General features: G+C 40.5%; 2 protein-coding genes across 2 annotated transcripts; both read left to right on the top strand.

Annotated features, from left to right (window-relative positions):
* Nucleotides 1-1,096: 1,096 nt before the first annotated feature.
* Nucleotides 1,097-5,992, top strand: LOC134630542 (DEP domain-containing protein 7-like). Its single transcript, XM_063477892.1, has 12 exons — nt 1,097-1,163; nt 1,501-1,686; nt 1,797-1,938; nt 2,035-2,130; nt 2,399-2,580; nt 2,996-3,194; nt 3,284-3,486; nt 3,563-3,724; nt 3,851-3,993; nt 4,145-4,270; nt 4,878-4,953; nt 5,781-5,992. The coding sequence occupies exons 1-12, from the start codon at nt 1,097-1,099 to the stop codon at nt 5,990-5,992; spliced, it is 1,794 nt and encodes a 597-aa protein (XP_063333962.1).
* Nucleotides 5,993-10,755: 4,763 nt separating this feature from the next.
* tcp11l1 (t-complex 11, testis-specific-like 1) lies at nt 10,756-20,133 on the top strand. Its single transcript, XM_063477694.1, has 10 exons — nt 10,756-11,042; nt 11,406-11,555; nt 13,755-13,887; nt 13,965-14,085; nt 14,180-14,400; nt 14,674-14,810; nt 16,147-16,316; nt 16,421-16,602; nt 17,835-18,007; nt 18,113-20,133. Exons 2-10 carry the CDS (start codon nt 11,414-11,416, stop codon nt 18,334-18,336), a joined length of 1,503 nt encoding a protein of 500 aa, XP_063333764.1. The 5' UTR covers nt 10,756-11,042; nt 11,406-11,413; the 3' UTR covers nt 18,337-20,133.
* The last annotated feature ends 948 nt before the right edge of the window (nt 20,134-21,081 follow it).

Below are 21,081 nucleotides of genomic sequence, written 5' to 3'. Positions count from 1 at the left end.
ATGATAACTAATGTTGCTCTAGGTTCAACTGTACCAAAATCAGTTATCATGATCCTGAAGATAACTAATAATCTGGGTCTTAGCAAAACACTAAGGCCCAGATATGTTGATAAACAACACAATAAATGCAGAGGATTAGTTTTTACTGTGACTGTACCGTTGTTCTAAAGGTATTTCCAGTGTTATCAAACTCCCGTGCTAACAGAATAAGCACAAACTGTTTAGCCTAGCAAAAATGATTGCTAAAGCCACCTAGTTGTAGCTAACATGACTCTGCAGTTTAAACATACATTTCCATATTAATGCTGAAATACATATTTGTACACTAATTTAACAGCGAAATAAAATAGGCACTACCATAAGTAAGTATTTCAAATAAAATGTTTGCCTGTTGATATACAGTACCTTACCTTTAGTAATTAGCACAGCAAGCAAGATGGCGCACTACAGGAAGCGCACTGGACAGATGCTGAGAAGATTCTCAAAAATGTTCAAAAACTTTAAGAGATATAAATACAAATTTAAATATCCCAGTAGTTTTCTATAAAATATATAATGCACAAATAAAACGCATGCATGCATAAATTAATACAATAGAGTTTTAATAGAGATGTCCTATTTTTGCACAATACTAATGTGACACAGGCAGATGGTCAATATTTACTTACACCACCTGCAGGCACTCAAACGGAGAAGAAAAAAATGCATAACATTTGTTTAAATATTTAAATTAATTTGATATTTAAAATAAATGATCACTCAATCATTTAGTGCTTTTATATAAATTATTTTTTTTTAATAAAGTGTTGATAAAGCTATGGCTAATGACTCCGCAGAGGATCAGAAGATCGGTTCCCATCATTCATTAGTTGAATCTATGAAAGCTAGTCAGTAAAACACAAAGTTCACATAGTTGAAGACCTCCATAGCCAGAGGTCTCTGTGTGACTAAGCGACTAGCGCCCTCTAGCGGTTTTATTACAGCGCTGCACACAAACGCCAGAGAGGGCGCTTGTTTGGTTGGAGGCGCTTTCATTGATTGCTTCCTCCTGCTTTTATACCCGCCCACTCTCAGCTCTTTGTAATCAGTCAGAAGCATGGCTTCAATAAAAGAAAGAGCCGCGGCGCTGAACCTTGCGGAGAAATTGTGTGTGCGTAATCAAGGTGAGTTTCAGTCAGGTGCTTGCACCTGGCGGAGGCCTGAACTGAGATCTGATTGTTTTTCTCTCATGTTAAGCAAGCGTTGCAAAGCTACACTTACAAACAGCTGTGGCAAAGGATTTGGCAGTCGTCATTTTTAAGGTTTCCGTTATTGTGCTTAGTCTAACCTTCCTCCGCAACCCTTGATTTCTCTCCTTTCCCTCATTCTCTTAAAGATATATATTCCTATAAAGGTGTTTAAGAGGTCTCTTCTGTCCTTTTGCATATATCTAATCGTGCCCTGCACAACTTGCCTGTAAAATATGTTAAGAGTTTGTTCTGAATGTGCCTTTTTTTTAAGCTCCTTGTGTGGCCTTCAAGCCAGTCCAGTCTCCCACCATGTGGAGCAGCCTTATCTCCCACCTGAAGTCTACTGTGACTGTGAAGCGCAGACGAGTCCTCCTGAAATCCCACAGTGACTGTTTCCTTGGCTCAGAGGGTGTGGATGTACTGGCAGAATACATTGTTAAAGCGAAGGGCTTTGAGGGTGTGTGTGTTTGAGTGTTGGTTTGTAGATGCTGTTTTATTCCCATAGCTTCACCTTCTAGAGATCATTTTATTTATGATATTCGGCCCTTCTGTTTGATTAAACTTAAGGTGCCATCATATCTCGGGACAAAGTGGTGTGTGTGTGCCAGGCGCTGTTGGAGTGCGGCGTGTTTGAGGCGGTGGGAACCAAAGTGCTGGGAAAAGACAGGAAACGGGATGTGTTTCAGGACAGCAAGAGCGCTCTGTACAGGTTGGATACATGAAACAAATTCTTTAAATAACTTTTTTTGTGTTAAATATGTCTATCTATGATGGCATTCCCTAAACATTTCATATAAACATGCAGGTTTGTAGGCACATCTACTCCTTCAGTAGATGAGTTGGAAAAAGGTGTGCTTGTGAATGGGATCCAAAAGTTCTTCACCTGCGCTCCTTCAGACAGGTATCGCCTCTAAACTATTTATTTATCTGTATTACAGGCACACTGCATATAAAACATCTAACCAAAGGTGGCATCAAGTCAAAATTTCTCATGTATGAATATTTTATGAATTAAATATTGAATAATAAATATTCCTGTATACTCTCACTGTCCATATTATTAGGTACACCTTGCTTTTACCTTTGGGACTGCCTGAATTCTTTTGTAGCGTAGATCCATCAAGGTCTGAATTTACTGTGCCCTGAAATCTGTTTTTCTTGCATTTCAGGCAGGAAGAGCAGACCTGTCCCCCTGCATCGCTTGTTGAGATGTCCACCCCAGTCCTCTTCACTCATGCTTCCAGCCAGCTAGATGCTCCTGCCACTAGCAGCCAATCATTGGAGCTGCCGATGAACAGTCTGAGTTTGAGTCCGTGCAGGGTACAGACAGACACGGGTTTACCACAATCATGTGAGCACAAATCTTTCTTTCGTATGCATCACTAAAGCAATCCTGGACAACTAAACTAAATCAAATGTTTCTGCAATACATAATGCTGTGGTATACAAAGGACAAGCAGGAAATCTGTACTACATAGCTGGATCAGCCACAATCCGGCATCTCTGAGGGTAATCGGAGTACATTCATTCACATGGTTTGAGTAACTTTGCACATCTGTTAATTTGACATTAATGCTGAATGATCTATTCAGGTTTTGAGCAATATATGCGTCTATCAGACAATGTTTTATGCCAAATAACATTACACATGTAGTTTAACAGCATGAATCCTATCATAGGCTGCATTCGGGGGGACAAAAGGCAGCAATACACCTGCACAGGCTGCAATTCAATTAGAGCTTGGTTCCTCTGACTCTTTCCTGTAGTGGTGGATGAGGTGTGGCAGGAGCAGACCCTGCTCAGGCTGTTAAACCTGGTGGAGCTCCCTGTGCTGGAAGGCGTGCTTCAGTGCAGGCAGAGCCCATCCTCTCCATCTCCAACCAACCTGGCACACAGTAACCCAGATCTGATCTACAGCAACAACCACCTGGACCGACAGATCCTCAAAGCCTTCCGAGACTCTCAGTAAGTTTGGATTTTTAAAAATCTTTATTTTATTTATAAATTTGATGTTGTGTTGATCTCACTTGCACTGTTTCCTCCTCATTCCTCAGGGAAGATGAGTGGCTCTGTGCAGCTTTGGACTGTTTGGACTTCCTGCCTGACCAGCCGGTAGTGGAGCTCAGCAGGGAGCTGCCTCATTGTTTCCCTCAAAATAATGAGAGCTGTGACCCAGAACCAGCTGGTCTCAGCGTCCAAGAAAGAGGCAAGTGGTATGATGAGTATCAGAATCAGGTAAAGCATGTAAACGCCACTGGTGAGCTATGGTGAGAGACATGTATAGCTTATGTTGCAAATGATGGCATGTTTAACAATAGCTTCAAAATACTCAGGTGACGACAGTGCAGAGCACACACATCTCTCCCCAAGTGGCTTGGCCCAGTGTAAGCTGCTTCTATATGGGACTCTGGTCAAACACTACAGCAACACAAACAGGCTTCCACTTCTGCCGCAGCACATGACTGACATCTACACAGCCATCAGCGAGCTGCTCGGTAAGAACACTGGTGAGATTTTTACCGCGTCTCCAACCACGCTTGCTTCTCCTCCAAAGATGCTGAATTTTTAATAACCTCACCACTTGCAGCACAACTGTCTCTTTCGTTCTCTCACCTTTTCAGTAAATGCTCAATTAGATAAGGCTCTCGAGGCTTTGCAACTGTGTCTGAAGCTGCTGCCGCACAGCTGTAGAGATGAGCTCCGTAGGCTGCTTATCTTCATGTCTCTGGCAGCTGACCCACATGGGATTAAAGTGGACAAGGAGGTGAGTTTTATTTATTTATTTATTTTTTTTTATTCTCTGTGGGGAAGGCCACACTTCCGTGTTTTGGTTTGGGGCTTTTTTTTTTTTCTTTTTCTTTTTTTGAGGGGGGTGGGGGGGGTCTGACATCAATGATGTTCTCTGTCATCTGTAGATTGAGAACAGGCTGGCAGTGAAGAGGTCTTTCTCCAGGGCGATCCTACACAGCAAGGCTCTCTCCAAAGAGAAAGAAGATCTTATGTTGGTCTTTATGCTAAGCAATGTTAAAGAAATCTTCAAGGTAATAGAATGCTTTTGGTCTGTGTTGTGAGAAAGTGGTGATGATGTTTTTCCTGATTTCTTGCCCCAGTGCAGCAAGAAAGCAGGGAAAAAAATTGATCAAAGATTTGTGCAAGAAATGTTTGTACATATGAACTAAACCCATTGTGATCTGGTCACTCAAACCACTGCTAAGGATGACCTACTGTAGTTGGCCATCCTTAATGTAATCAGTTACTTTATCTACAATATTCTCTTTGGTAACCATTGCTAAATAAATCTGCGGCTTGTCCAACAACTTAAAATGTGTTTGCATGGGGCCCTTTTGACTTGTAGTAGAAGAGATGGTAATTATAAAAAAAGCTGTACACAAGTGGCCACACAGCAGACACCGATGTAAATGGGAATGTGTCTCGAAGGTTCGCTTGGGGTGCTGTAAAGCAGTAGATATTACAAAGGAAGACAGTGTGGGGAAAATATGAATGGGTTAGATACAAACGTAAAGCTACACAGTTCTTGTTCTTCCAACAGTGTTTTTCTTTGGGGGGGTGCTTGTTACATGAGCAGCATCTCAGTGCATGGATTATGTGCAGTTTTGTTCTGTAAATATTTTTTGTTCTCTGCTCCAGATACCTGGGGCACTGCACAAAGTAGTGAGTGACAAGCTGGCTTGCCTCGTACAGGAGAAACAGCCAGATGTGACGGGTAAATGGCTTTTGATTACTTTTGGTAAATGACACAAAACATCAGTTTCCTTTTAAGACGGAGAACAGATCGCACAATTCCATCTCACTGCAAAAAAAGGAATGGTATCTGTAATTAAATAAAATACTTTTATCTTTTAACATTAACATGAAGTCTTTCTCGAACAGGTCGCACATAAGTAAATAAGTAAATAAATAAAAATTCTCAATCAAATAACTCAAATTGAAAAAATTCAGGTGATAATGGTATTGATGTTATTCATTCTCTCACTATGACTGTGTATTACTACACATCTATAAAGCATGAAATATTTATATGACAGTCTTTCCAAAAATCTTTAATTACTGACGGAGTGAAATGTTTCTTCAACATGCAGTAATTTTCTTGGCATGGCATCCTGAATATCTGCAACAGCAGATTTCCCTCCTCTCCACAGAGTGGAGCTCTCTGCTAAGAAAAATGAGCACTGGTGGATCTGTCATAGCTGTTCTGGCCAGTTAGTCTAAGAGGTCATGCAGCTAAAGAGCAGATGCTCCCTGGTGGAGACCACAATCAGCAGAAAAAACAAACTAAATAATATCCAGACATTTCTCTTCAAATCAATTTTAATTTAATTTTCCTCTTTATTGTTGTTCTCTTCGTCCGTTGTAATGCATAAATTGGTCTACATCATGTGTAGGTTATTGATGTTTCACTGCCCCCCAGTGGTGGCAGAATCTCCAGATCATTTTATTCCCAGCTGAGACTGGAGGTCTGTAGTTATATTAAATTGGCAATTATGCAATGTTTATTCCCTTTAAAAGGTCTCCCCCCCCCCAATTCTTCAGGTTCTACATTCTGTCAGCAGATCGACAGGAACACTTTACAAAGCTCTACAAAAACCACCACCAACCAAGCGCTGTGGGTCCTCTTAAACAACATCCACCTGGATACCAAGATCTCAGCCAAGGAGAAAAAGCGTCTTCTTAGACAGTTTCACCTTTCCCACCCAGAAATATTTAACCAGTACTTTGGTGACTCTGCCTTCAGTGTGCTGTAGATCTGTGCAGATTTGTCTCTGCTGTTTTCTTTAGTTAGGGTGGTTTTTTTGTTTTTTTTTTGGGTTTTTTTTGTTTGTTTTTTTTCCCTTTTACTTGCTTGTTATACAAAAGTTAACCCTCTCCATAGACGCATTTTTGACTGACAGTAAGTTTGTCTGTATATCAAATGTATAAATATTGAAGAATACTAAAGCATGTACATGTATTTACTATTGAATAAAATGTCAATAAATTGTTTACAAAATCTCAAATGCATCTCTGTAAAATGTGAAACATTCAGCTCTTTGCAAGTATATTCTGCCAATGAACTGGGCCCGTATCCCTAAAGATTCTGAGAATCCTCTCAGAGAGCTCCTAACTTAACCTAAAAATTCCTTGCCAGGAGTTTTAGCTTAGAAGTGATTCCAGAACATTTTCAGTGAACTCTGAGCAAGGAATGGATGGAAAATCCTATCTTAGTGAGGAGGTGTGGTTGACCCCGTTGCTAGGTATGAGTCATTTCAAAAGCCGTGATTGGTTGATCCTACAAGTTTGATGGAAATGAGCTTTTGGTGAGAATGAGCAAAGGATGTACCCTCAAATCAATAAACATAATTATACACTCTAATCTTATGCTGACTGTAATTGTAAATAATATTTCACATTCAAGAAAATATCTGGAAAATGAATAGTAAGCTGTAGGGGTTATAGCCTAACATTAGAATCTAAAATATGTGAAAACTTAAACTCATTACACCCTGTTCAAATAATGATTCATGTCTTATTTGCTCATATCAACATCCTAGCTGGCATATTTTGTACTTTCACTCCCATATGGACCCCATTGAAAACAACATGGCCTATCTCAAGGGGCTGTCCCTAATGAAGTAGAAATCACAACGTTACAAGTCCAGTGTGGTCTTAACGAGGGTAACACGGCTCAGCTTTTATCAATGTCTGTGATTGCTGGCTGGTCTATTTATAAAGGCTTGTTAACAAATATCCTACAAACGCAGAAAATGGAGAAAAAAAGGACTCGCAAGCCGAACTGGACTGAGGAGCAAGGTTTGTTGCTGGCCCAGTTGGTGAACGAACATAAAGGTATCTCTCCTGCCTCTTCTGTTGGCCATTTTGTGCAGCTGCTTAGGGGAACTCCTAAGCCACTAAAAGTCCTCTTCCCTGCTCTTAGCAGATCTCGCCTTAGGAGCCCTTTTAAGCGCTAGGAATCTTGAGGAATAGCTTTTATATTAACTGGGATTATCGTGTCACTTTTAGGGGAAATTCTAAAAAAAACGTCATGACTCTGAGAATTTTCTTAGAATTTGGCTGCTAGGAGCCACTTTTTGCACAAAGATTCTTTAGGGATACGGGCCCTGGTTTCTGGAAGAGAGCCTGAGGTGGCCATGTTGGGAACTTCTACTCTCAGGGAAAGCATCATATTTGTTAGACTTTAAGCTGTTTAAATAATTCAAGAGGTTTTTTTTTTTTCTTTTTTTTTTCTTTCAGTTGTTAGTCTAGCTGTAGGTTAAACACTGTTTAATCTTTGACACAGTTACAGAGTTTAATAAAAACGAAACCACTCATTCACACTCCTCAGTTCTCTGCTGTAGATCAGTTCTCTGACTGAAAACCTGAGGGGATGGTTTCAAACTTTCATAACAATGAAGTGCGTTTGCATTAAAATAACCTGCTCAAAAACAATGCTCACTTTCTGTAAATCTGTCACACATAACATAACACAACACGTCGGATATCAATCAGCATGTATGTTTTTGTTCTTTTCCAAAAGGCATTCCACTGCATTGTGCAGCAAATTGGATATAATATTAGATATAATGGATGGTAATGTGGGAAACATTTAAATAGATCCACAGTTTATCAAATACCCAAACCAGTCCTTTTGGCTCTAACAACCATATCACATTCAAAGTCACTTAAATCACCATTCTTCCTCATTCTGATGCTCAGTTTGAACTTTAGCAGCATCTCCTCACCGTGTCTGCATACTTAAAAGCATTAAGTTGCTGCCATGGTGCAGGCTAGTTAGATATATCAGCTGAACAGGTGTTTCAAACAATGAGGTGAGAAGTGTATCTTTTGCAAATGTGGCAAAAGTACATACATTCTTTACTTGGATAGAAGTACAGATACTTGTGTTAAAAAATACTCCAGTGAAAGTTAAAATACTGATTCAACTTCTTTACTCAAGTGAAAAAGTACAAGCCCTGAAATGTACTCAAAGTAAGTAAAACATAGGTCTTATATAGCGTTATAAATTATATTTTTGCTCTTTCATCCCTTTGTGTGAGACCCCCCCATTTAGGCTCAAACCAGTTTGACATTTGAACCTAAAGTAGCGAGCCTGTTCTGAAATTTTAAGTAGAAAGTACAGATATTTGTTTAAAAATGTAGGGAGTAAAAGTAAAAAGATGGTTGACAAAAACTACTAAAGTAAAGTACAGATACCTGAAAATTCCCCTTAAGTACAGTAACAAAATATTTGTACTTCATCACTTCCTTTCTCTGATATTTTGTAACATTCTTGTGTATTTCTACCATCCATATATAGGAATGTATAGGAAGGCCAGTTATTGTCTACCGAAGAAGAAATCCAATAAAATTTACTTTTGTTCTTTTGAAATCAAATCCATGTGGAAACGTCTAAGAAGGAAACTCTTCTTCTTCTTCACATCTGAGCAGCTAGACAATTACAATCAAATTAAAGCTGCAAGCAGCATTATGAGGGCCCTCGCACCCCAGGGCATCGAGCCACGCCCATCACCTACACCCAGCATGTCCGATGTGTCTGATGTCACGTTGATGGAATTCATGCCACCAGCTAAAATTTCATCTCGTTCAATGATGATTATAGTCGTCCCACTAGGTAGCGCTCTAACCATTACTGACAAATGGCATATCAAATATTTCCGAGCTTGGCTCTCGACTCATGCATACGAAGTTTTGGAGAGATTGGACATTGTTTTTGAGTGACAGATTAATGCTTTTTGGCGAGTGATTGAAACTCCACGTGCCGCCATGACCACCCTGTTTCCCTGAATGTAAAAAGCTTCGCATCACAAAGGTCTTTAGACTCCCTGCACTGGAGATCGAGTCAATCTGATGAAATCCCTGGGAGGAGTTCATCAAAGTACGAGACCTGAAAAGAGGGGAAAATGTCGCCAAAATCACACTTTAATTTTGAAATGGCTGACTTCCTGTTGGATTTGGGATATTGCTCCAAGAGACTTTTCTGTACATCTTGATGTCTTACATAAGCTTACCAGGTTTCAAAATCATAGATGAAACACAGAGCAGGGACTGATGTTTTTAACCCTGGAGAACCCATGGGGTCAAATTTGACCCCATGGGTTCCCTAGAAAACCAATGGGGTCGGATCTGACCCCATGGGTTCTCCAGGGTTAAATGTTGTAGGGGGCGCTGTTGAGCCATTTTGCAATATTCCATGAAAATTACCACATAACAAGAAAGCCTTCATGACATTAGAGGAGTTGGCCAAATTTTTTATCTTTCCAAGCTCCTCAACAGCGACTTCATCTTTCATGGTGAACCGCCTTGCCACCAGGGTGCGCCATTCAGTTTAAACTCATAATTTTCTCACTGAAGCATCATGAGGGACCGATGTTAATATTCACCTCTTTTGAGGTGGACCTGATGAACCTGTGAAAAACAGTATATCAAAGTGAAACACATGACATTTCCTGTTCCCACTAGGCGGCGCTCTGCATATTCCTGACAATGGGCACATCAATCTGTTCAGGGCAGGTCTGTCATCACGCCTGTAAAGTTTGGTACTGATCAGACTGGATTTCTTTGACTTATACTAATTTTTTACTTCATGGCGAGACATCAATGCTCGCCATGCTGCTGGGGTCACACCCTTCACGAAAACTCACACTTTTCACTGTAACCCAAGACCAACTCCTTAAGGCTTTCCTGGAGAAATTTGAGGTTGCAGACAACATGACATTTCCTGTTCCCACTAGGTGGCGCTGTCACTGATGTCAAATATGGCAGTTGAAATATGTTCAGGGGTGGAGCCTTATCATATGTGTCCTCTTTGGTCCAGATCGGACAATGTATGACAGAATGAGAGGCAATAAAACTTTCATGGCGAATCATCGAAATTCGCCATGGCGCCACGGTCACACCCTATCCTGAAAACTCAAAAGCTCCGCAATTTAACATGGCCCAGGTGTGTAGTTGACACTGACCAAATATGAAGCTTATACAATCAAATCCCAAGGAGGAGTTCGCAAAAGTACGAGGCCTGGAAATGGCAAAATTAGAGCCAAAATGTCAGCTTCAATCCAAATGGCGGACTTCCTGTTGGGTTTGCGTCAGTGGTCCCACTGACTTTTTTGTTCGTCTTGGCATGATACACGTGTGTGCCAGATTTCATACATGTAGCTCAAACTATGTGTTCGTAGGGCTTCATTTAATAACGCGTAGGTGGCGCTCCAGAGCCATTTTCCAATGCTCATATGTAAAACGATTAAAATACGAAGTTTTTCACCAGACCTGACGCATGCGCAAAATTTCATGAGTTTTTGAGCATGTTAAAGCCCTCCAAAAGCCAATTCATTTGCCGAAATAACAATAATACTAAGAAGAAACGGAGCAGATACAATAGGGCCTTCGCATTCTCAGTGCTCGGGCCCTAATAAATGTAATGTTTCTGCCGCTGTGTCCGTATGTGTGTGCGTGCGGGAGGGGGGCTCGGCCGTTACGTCACGTTAGCCCCACCCAATCCAGGAAGCGTCTCTTGATTAGCGGCAACCCGTCAGAGGAGGGCTGCGACGTAAACAAAAAAGCTGGAGTTTCCGAGGATAAACCAAAGCCTTTCTTCTCCTGAGCGCGGTGCCTGGCGGCGGTGAAGTTGTGAATAAACGTGTGTCTGGGTTATGAAGGAGTAGCGGTGTCATAAAGCTTTGTTGTTGTGTTGTTATTGTTGAACAGAAAGCGGCGTTCACGCTGACTATAAAGCTAACGTTAGATAAGTTGAGCTCCACATCAGACGCGTCTCTTCCCCCCGGGGCTGCCGAGGACAAGGTTAGTACCGTTACCGAAGCCTGCGAGGACAGCCACAGTACCCATGAGGCTTTGTTCTGTTTACTTCACCTCCTCAGTCTTAGCATCGCACTGCCACACGGATTCCCCCCCTCCCCTCTCTCATCCTCTACCAGTCCAGATGATGTCATCATTTGAGCACCACAGAAACAAATCTGCACATCTCTTTCTCTTTGTGCTCTTAAGTGAGGTCCTTTCACATGACAGCCACTGCTTCCTGGTGTAGCCCTGCTATACACCCTTCTACAAAGACCTGGCTGTATCATAGTGATTGGGCTCTTGAAAGCAGACTCAGATTTCAAATCCCTGCACATTCAAATCTCCATGTCACCTGTTTTCCTGCAGACTCCAGAATGCCAAAGGAGGCAGACCACATCGAGGATGGAGGAGACAAGGAGTCGAAGGAGGAGCAGAGGCAGGGGGCTTCTGGGGAGACGGTTAGGAAGAGGGTCCGGGCGAACACTCCGAGTCCTCACAGAGGCAACACTCCACAAGGTGATCGGGCTTATTTTAACTGTTCAGTACTGTCTGCAGGCTTGCTCATTAACTAATGAGATCATGATCGTATAACAGAGACTTTGTAAAAGTATCAGATTTGTTAAACTTCCTGGTTAATTTCTGTGAAACTTTGTTTTAATTCAACTGAATAAACTGGCTAAACACATGAATGTGATCTGGATTAAATGTGTCACAGCCTGTCATGTGACTGAAATGAAAACCGAACAATAGCACAGCCTTGAAAGTAGTGCTGTCATACTGCATATTTTGGTATCTATCTGATACCAAGTAAATGCTGATACCAATGCCGATACTTTTAAACCTGTAAAGGCACCTTATTTAGTGACGAGCAGTGTGTCGTGATTTATGAGATGAATCATCATTAATTTGCTAAATTTAAACACATTTGTTAAATCACTGTGATTTACTGTGATTGTGATTACGTACTGCAATAATTAGTAATTACAACAAAAAACACTATTCAGCTTTTCATGTACTTTGAAACCTGGAATATAAATGTGCCCACCCGTAAAGCACTTTGGGTCAGCTTCTGTTGGTTGAATGTGCTATAGGCTATAAATAGATGTGACAATCAACACACAGGTTCAGACATTGTTCATAGTGCATGTTTGAGGTGTATTTTTTCATTAAAAAATTATATATACATACATTTATCGACCCTGTCACTGCTCTGATACCGATACCAGCGTTGGTGTCGATACTGTTGATATTTGGATCGATCCGCCCATCTCTACCTAAAAGTACGTTTTCAAAAAAGATTTACTGGTTCCTGCTGCTCACTGTCATTTCAGGCCTTTGCTTCCCCTGCAGGCCTGTGTTTCTGAGGGTAGGTCATCCATAAACATGTTGGCTGTGAGACCTTCTACATACATGTGAGAATATGTCCTGAAAGAGGCAGCACAGATGGTGTAGCAGTCTGGCTGGAGTTGGGATCTGACCCCTTCTTCTTGCATGCTGTGAGAACAGCTCAGTTCTTCTGTTCAAACATGTGATCTTCGCCCTGTTTTTGACCACAGGAGTCAGACCATGAATGCTTCAGTTCACAGGCACATGCCTTCAAGCGTTGGCAGATAAAATCTTCTTGTCTGTGGTGCTTGCTTGTTTTGACCAATTTGACTCTTGCAGTCACTGCCAGTGAGTCAATATGTAGAATTGTGAGAACTGTGTACAGAGACACTTCATGTCAGTGAGGCTGTGTGATGGGTTTATTATTCACTGATTGACTGATTTTTATCTAGAGGTAGCCAAATGTAGGTTGCAAAAAGAAGCAGAATGATAGATGTATACAACCATTTGCAATTAGCAGTTATAGCACTGTCCATGCAGTATATACACCATCCACCTCTGAAGATTCAGCTGTACCTTCCCAGTAATGACAACTAATTGGTTATGAATTGATTGGTAGGTTTCCTAAACCTGGACACACCAAATTTGTCAGACTACTTTGCCTGGTTGTGCGTTCTGTATTAAAATGCCATGCTTTCTAAGATGCTTGGCAGGTAATATTATTTGGTTTGTGTGCTGAACACAGTAAACTGTGACCCGGTGTACATGAAAAACCTTGTAAAGGGGTCTGGAAAGTCCAAACATCAATTCTAGCTCCAGCTGTGGAGGATGCTAACCCTCGAAAATGTAAAAAAAAAAAACCTCAAAACAAAACACTCCTCCAAAGCCATATATCCACATGAGTACTACTAAATATGTGACACATTGTTGTCCACTTAAAAACAGCTTGGACTTGTATAAGACGGAAAAAGATTAACTTTGTCAGTTCTGATGTAGAAAATGTTCTCATGTGTTTATTCCCAGATTTAGATTTGTGCAGATGATGACTTCACGAGAGTGGAACATTGTGACTTTTTGTTTTTGCTCATGGCCGTGAGCCACAATGTTAGAGGCTTTGCTTAAAGGCAGGTGTGCTGCTGAACAGAGAGCTTTGTTTAGACTCTGACTGATGAATTGAGGAGATCAACGCTTATTGCACTTAGTGTTGCCTGCTTGTAAAACATTCACACTAAATCCATTTGGAAGTGAGAGATAATGCGCTCAGTAAATGAGTTTATATCCAGTTTGCTGGCATCGGAAGAGCTCTGTGTTCTCCAGATGAAGGAAACTTTATCTTTTAAAAAAATGACATGTAATTGTGTACAAAATATATACATTTTCTCTTTCTAGCCAGCCCACCCAGGTTTGTCTCTGTGGAGGAGCTGATGGAGACGGCTAAAGGAGTCACCAACATGGCTTTGGCTCATGAAATAATGGTGAACCAGGCTTTTCAAATCAAACCTGCGGAGCTTCCTGAAGGAAGGTGAGGACTGGATCTTTTCCTCAGTGTGAGTTCTTTCTTGCTGCAGATATAAAAGCATGCATGTTGTTCTGGAACAGTTTGGAGCGCAGAGTGAAGGAGATCATGCACAAAGCATTCTGGGATTGTTTGGAAGCCCAGCTGAAGGAGGATCCACCGTCATATGAACACGCCATCAAACTTCTGGCTGAGATCAAAGAGGTGAGTTGCTGAAGCCTGCACTAATTTGTATTCTTCAATCAGCCTTCTCAAGATTTAACCAACCTCTTTTAACCTCTCGTCTCCCCTCTTTTAGACACTGCTGTCTTTCTTGCTACCAGGCCACGGTCGTCTGCGCTCTCAGATTGAGGAGGTTTTGGACTTGCCCCTGATCCAGCAGCAAGCTGAAAATGGAGCTCTTGACATCGGTCGTCTGTCCCAGTTCATTGTGTGGATGATGGGCTCACTTTGCGCCCCCAGCAGAGACGAGGACATCCAGAAGCTGAAGCAGATCACCGAAGTTGTGCCTCTGCTCAAGTAAGCCATGGAAGACAGGTCATCATTAGCTCTGCATGTTCCAGGCTGTGGTTTATTTTTAGATTGTGTAATTTCATTCCCATCAGACCATGCAGCTCTCAGCTTGTATAAGAGCGACTGTTCTTTGATTATAACTCAAGGCACTATTAACAACTTCTTAGTACAGATCCATACTTACCAAGACTGAATTAAAAGTTTGGCTTGTCATGAAATGTGTATATTTCATCATCGGTGCTTAGAGTTTGCCCTTTTTTTCCATCTGTCATGTTTTAGGGCCATATTTTCAGTGCTGGACCTGATGAAGGTGGACATGGCTAACTTTGCCCTGAGCAGCATCAGACCACATCTGATGCAACAGTCTGTTGAATATGAGAGGAACAAGTTCCAGGAGTTTTTGGAGAAACAACCAAGTAAGGGATATAACTTTCATATTGACTGTTATGAGCATTATTAGCATTAAACATTACATACGATTATTTAAATAGCACAAAACCCGCAGTGTCTAATTCTACTGTATTCAGACTAATCACCTGCAATATGAAATACAGAACCCCAAAACATATCTCTCATTAGCTGGTACATTTGTATTATTGTTGTTAACTATAAATTACTTTTTTTTTCTTGGACACCTCCATAGAGGTTAACATTGTGCAATGTCCTTTGCACCATCTTGAGTACTGTGATACCTACTGATTACCTCTGTAGCAAGACTGAAACAGTTGCCCATTTGTCATTCAGAACATGACTGTAGGAGCTGCATGCTCTCCAAGGCCACTGCAGCTCTAATAAGATGTACTACAGACTGTATAAAGCATGGATGTAGCTTCCAGATGTGAAAAGTGAAGCAAAGTCAGACTTTCCACTGAGGTTGTATTCTTTTTATTGGCCAGCAATGGGTGACTCAAAAAGACTGGTTATGTGGATTTCTGTTGGAATATGGCCCTCAGTTTTCTTGCTCTGTGACTCAGGACTGTATCAGCTCAACATCTAGGTTCCAGTCCTATTAAATACAACATCATCTTTATTTTATTCATTATGCTCCTCATCAGAATCAGGCAGTGAGGGTCTTGGCATCTGGACGCCAAAACCTGAACAAACGCTTGAGGCTTTGCAATCTGACTTCACAAGCCAACATTGTGACAGTTACATGCGTGTTTTATATATGCAGTTTGTGGTGTCCATTGTTTTCTAATTGCTCATTCCTGTTTGTGAGATATCCAAAGATCAGAAAGGATACAAAATTGTATTTTTCTGTAACCAAACATCTTCAAATTTGAGTGTTTGCTTTATTAACGTATTTATTTTTAATTTTTTACAAAAGGCAAATACTCAATCTGTCAACCTACGAATACTGCAGTTATAAGTTACACAACGATTGAATGCTTTTAAAAAGCACGTGATGCACAGGGGTGTAGTCACTCCTGTGTGAATGCCACTTCTTTGTTTTACTTTTTGAAAATCAGGTGAATTTCAGCAACACGCAACAGCTTTGATTTGATGCAGTGTTTACACATAGATTAAATAATTCATATTATACCACTGTGCATCTCTGCTTTCCCCTATCTACTCAAAATATTTGTATGTTAGCCCTTCTGTCTAGTGTAGTCTGAACCTTTTACATTTAACAATACAGAAAACTGAAAATATCTTTATAGACTCCCGTATTATATTCTATAATGATGTAATACTGCTGACTAGTACTGCTATTATCATACTGAATAATAACAATGATCGTTTCTCCTTCAGATGCCTTAGACTTCACTGAGAAATGGCTTGAGGATACAGTAAAAAGCCTGCAAGACTCAGCAGCAACAGGTGGTGCTGCATCTGATTCTTCACTCCACCCCCTCAGTGTTCATAATCATGCCTATCTTCGCCTTCTCAGGTGGGACCACGACTCAGACCCCTTCCCGGAGGTAAACTCAATCAATCCTGGTTCATTGTATCTCAGTGCTTGTTTAGATTTCACTTCTTGTGTTGTACTCTTCATCCTAAAATTCTCCTCTACTTCTATCTACAGACGGTGTTGATGGATCAGGTTCGATTCCAGGAGATGCAGCAGGAGGCTGAACAGCTGGTTCTTCTCTCCTCTGTGCTGCTCATTGTCTACACTACAACTGGGGAGGCCATCTCAGGCCTGCCAGGACTGATGGAGACCCTCAAAAACACTGTTAACATCTTGCTTGCAGACATGCATACACCGTAAGCATAAAGATTTTTTTTAATATATATTTAAAGTTACAGTGGCCAAATTTGCCTTCATTTCTTTCAGTTCACTTCCTCAAGCACTAAATATTCTCTATGTGAATAAACAAAGGTGGATAAATATGACTGAGCCAGAGTGGATTTAATTTGACTTGCATTAATGCGTAAATTGAATGACTTAGGATTAGTTTGAATTTCAAGGTAACTTTCTCTGGAAAGGTCCCATGCTGACATATTCTGCAATGTGCCTGATCTGAATTCAACAAAAATAAAAAGAGACACTGTAGATTCCATCAGTTTCACAGATGTGGTGATGTGACTAGTTTAGCCTCATTTAGACAAGAGTAGTGTTGTTTCCACGAATTGTATATAAAAGATGGACCACTAATTTCTGGACAACTTTTTTAATACACTGAGTTTGGACTTTGCTGTCACTATGTTAAGGGTTTTTTGGGGGTTTTTTATAGACATGACAGATGGGGGGATAGGGATCTAACTTAGTACACAGGTACAGTACGCAGGCCTGTGCTTGAGCGTTAAAGGAGGTATTTGTAATCAGAATGTAGTTAGTTTTATTAAAATTCTCACCTTTAGGTGACAGTCTTTAATGAAAAAGTGTACCTGGCCCTGCAGTAAGAAATGAAAAAATGCAGTATTTTGGGTGAGATTGAGGTCGTGCTTTAGTGTAAAAAGTTTCTCTGTTTAAACTTTCTGGTCAACTGGAACCTTTCTGTGAGTTTGTGTGTTTTCCAACAGTTTTAAAAGATGTGCTTTGTGTTAATTATTTATTCTAAATTGGCTTAATTTATGAACATGAGAGCAAGAGGCCAAAGCAGTTACAATTTTCTGAGAACCCCCTGGCATAGTGTTTGATAGATGGCTATGAAGTACTGATTACATACAGCTTTTTTTGTAAAGTTAATTGTATCAGTAAAATAAGTTTATTATATAATAAAGGTTGTAGCTTTTCTCTATTGGAAAAAAAAAATCCAAGAAGTTTTGGCTCAAGACAGATGGGGAAAAAAAGCACTTTTTGTCCCACAATACTACCGACTGTCCACTGTTAGCCATCATAATGGAGTAAGGTTTTGCACACTAGGGTAGCGAGTCAGTTACATGACTGAAAACTATGGATTGACGATGCATAAAGCTTGGCTTTTGTTGTGACGCTTATTAACTTAACAACTTGCATTGTTATAAAACGAAAGCTTTTTTTGGTCTGTCCTAAGTTCATTTAGTGCACAGGAGGTCTTGGCGACCATTGGGGAGAAACTGTGTGTTGAGCTGAGTCAGTGTCTAAGCCAGCATGGCTACTCTCCATTCTCAGCTGACCGAAAGAGCGCTCTGAAGGGGCAAATTTCCGCCGCCATCCAACCAGACAACACAGTCCGCATACTGATGGGTAAGAGCACTTACTTATGATGACTTCCTTAGAGGCAACATCAGCGGTGCACAGTTCAGTGAAGGTGTTTGTCAGCGACAGTTAAACTCTCTTCTCTCCTCTCAGAATCTCGGGTTCACAACTACCTTCTGGCTTCCCTCGAGTCCAGCCAACATAAGACCCCTCCTCCTCTCCCAGGAGGTCTGGCTCCAGTCAGCAAGGAGCTAAAAGAGCTTGCTGTTCACTTCAGTCGCCTTGTCAACTACAACAAGCTGGTCTTCTCCCCATTCTACCAAAAGACCCTGCAGAAAATACTGGCACCAGGGGAGAGTCCCGGCACAGACACATAAACTCTGCAGGGTGGGAGAAGAGAAATGTGGAGAGCGGTCTGTGGTTTTTTGCAGTTTCCCCTCACTAGTAACGGTTAAGATTTAAAGAAAACAGTCAAGGGAGGTGCCCAGAGAAGTATGCACCGTAAACCAAGTCGATTAGAAAATAGACTCACATCTCAGTTACATTAATCCACAAAGTTGTTTGCTTGGAAAAATGTCAAACCTCATATTTGTGACCTATTAGCAGCTGTCTTGGATGAGCCTGTATTCAGTATTATAGCACGGCAGGGTATCATTCAGAATAGTTTAATACCCAGAACTAATATTTTGGGGTATTCTGCATCTTTACCATACGTGGTAGAGTCCTTGTGACTTAGTTTGCGCAATATTTAATTAAAAAAAGAATTCAGGAAGATAAAGTGTCAACGTATGTATCATAAAAGTGTGTCAAAGTAGGAAGTTATAGGATCTGAAAGAAGTTAGCTGCTGTCATTACCAGCAAATTAAACTGCTGACTTTACAATTGAACCCCCAGGTCTCCTGTTCTTACACAATCCTTTTTCCTAATTTAGGAAGTTCGCCCCAACATCCAACAAGCTCCAGTGCTGCCCCCGCCTGTCAGGAGCTGCCAGGAGATGTTATGGTATTTCACAGATGTGTTTGCTTTATTACATTTCTCAAAAAAAGAAGCCACAATCTCTGCTTATAAAGGGTCATGTAAGTATATTTGAAAGGGAATCTGTTTACTCAGGATAAACAAGTCACCGAGCATTTTTAAAATGAATTCGTGGCAAAAAAAAGTGTTTTAGTGAATCTGCCTGAATGCTCCTTCCTGTCAGCTCCTGACAGGTGAGATGGAGCTCTTCTAAAACACTGGCAGAGAGCTTCTTGATGAGTTGACAAAGCTGACCCCTTCAGTGAGATATGTGATGGGTAAAAGCCTTAAAGTATTTAGAAAGCATCAGTACGTTACGTTTTTTAAACTTGCTGCTCGTGGCACCGTTTAACTGGCACTCTAAGCAGTTGTGTAGCTCACACAAGTAAAAGAATGAGCAAGACAGCAAATGCCTGCATGCTGTCTTTTACACTGGAACTGAAAGAGATACAGAGGGTACAAAAACTGTACACCTTAATCTTTTTGTAGCATTTAGTTCATGCATCTGTAAGTACTAGTGGATTTTTTTTTTTTTTAAACAGACAGGGGACTCCTTGCAGTAGCTTCAGAAATACGTACAACAACCCTGCTAAACAAATTCTTCACTATAAAGTAAATTAGTTTCCTTTAATGATAAACCAGAACCAGCCCCAAATCCAAAGGTTGGACTTAAAAAACCAACAAACAAAAAGATGATCTGAATCTCTTCTATACCTGCTCACAGAAAAAGAAAAGGATCCATTTATCTGTTGGAAATAACGGTGTGTAGACTTTTTGTACCCGCAGTAAGTGAGATAGTTTCCAGCATATTAGATAAAATGAAAATAACCTGCATTATATGTTGTACTGTGATTTTTACTAAGGGACTTGTGTTGTGGACCAACTCAAACTATTTTAATTTAACTGATGTTTACGTATTGATTTTTTGATTGTTTTTAAGAAGGTGGAACATTTCATTTTAATAAGCACTTCTCGTTGGGGTTTGGCTTTTCTCGTGCATATTTTACAACTTACCACACAGCTGGTTGTAACATTGTTTCACTCCTCCAGGCAGAATGACGTCAGCCATTCCCCAAATGAATAACACACTGACTGATCACACTGACTACACTTTGAATGTTCGTTGAACATGACAATAAAGCGTTACGTCCCACACAGCAGTCTGTGTGTTTATTTTTGAATCCATCTTCACATCAAAGAGCTTGATTGCGTTCATCAAAAACACTGTGAGGGAAATAAAACGTTTAAAGATTTTATAATATAGCTCTCCTTATTAACTCCAATAAGATTTGGTGCATTCGTCTCTGTATCGCTAGGCCGCTTGCATGCAATGCACTTATATAGCGGTAGGTGGCGCCAGATCTCCAATTTAAAAACCAGTACAAGGCGTTGCGTTTGTGCAATAAAGAGCGTGCAATCAAATACTTGCATAAGAGCAGTTTCTAACCAGAGGGAGACTTGTACTTATTCTTCAAAACAGCGTGTGTTTGAATTAAGTTATATTTGCAATTTTCAGTAAATGACCACTATTTTAATGTTTTTGAACATGTCTACAAAGACACCAAGAAATAAGTGCAACAGCATGATGGGAGCATGCACTTTGAATGCTTTAGAGCTGACTAAGTTCGCACTGTTGTAACGCTAACATGCATTGTCTTGTCCTGAACTGCACTGGGGTGTGTTTTGGTTAATCCAATAATACTTGTCTCACTTATATTATGACTGTCTGGCTGCCATTTTGTCCGTAATCTTAATTACTACTAAATCTACATAGAGTAAGCTCTGAACGTTATTGGACAATTATAATTTTTTAAAATTTTTCAGCTTTAATTTAAGGGGGTTAACAGAAGTGCAGGCCTGGCAGAACATATCAAGGGAGGTGGTGCAGCGTTTGGATGATGCCCATGAGCTCCACTTTCAAGCAGTCATTGACTGCAAAGGATTTTCAGCCATGTATTAAAAACAATCTTCATATCTAAAATTATACACTATGATTTTAGATTTTACAGTTTCTTTTAAACCTTTCAAGAGGAAGGACTAACGAAAGAAAAGGGCTGACATTCCCAAAGAGTTCATGCAATATTTGAATTAAATTCAAATATTCTAAA

The sequence above is a fragment of the Pelmatolapia mariae genome, linkage group LG7 (genome assembly GCF_036321145.2).
Source record: "Pelmatolapia mariae isolate MD_Pm_ZW linkage group LG7, Pm_UMD_F_2, whole genome shotgun sequence".
In the NCBI taxonomy this organism is placed as follows: Eukaryota; Metazoa; Chordata; class Actinopteri; order Cichliformes; family Cichlidae; genus Pelmatolapia; species Pelmatolapia mariae.
This window is presented reverse-complemented; position numbering and strand designations above follow the sequence as displayed.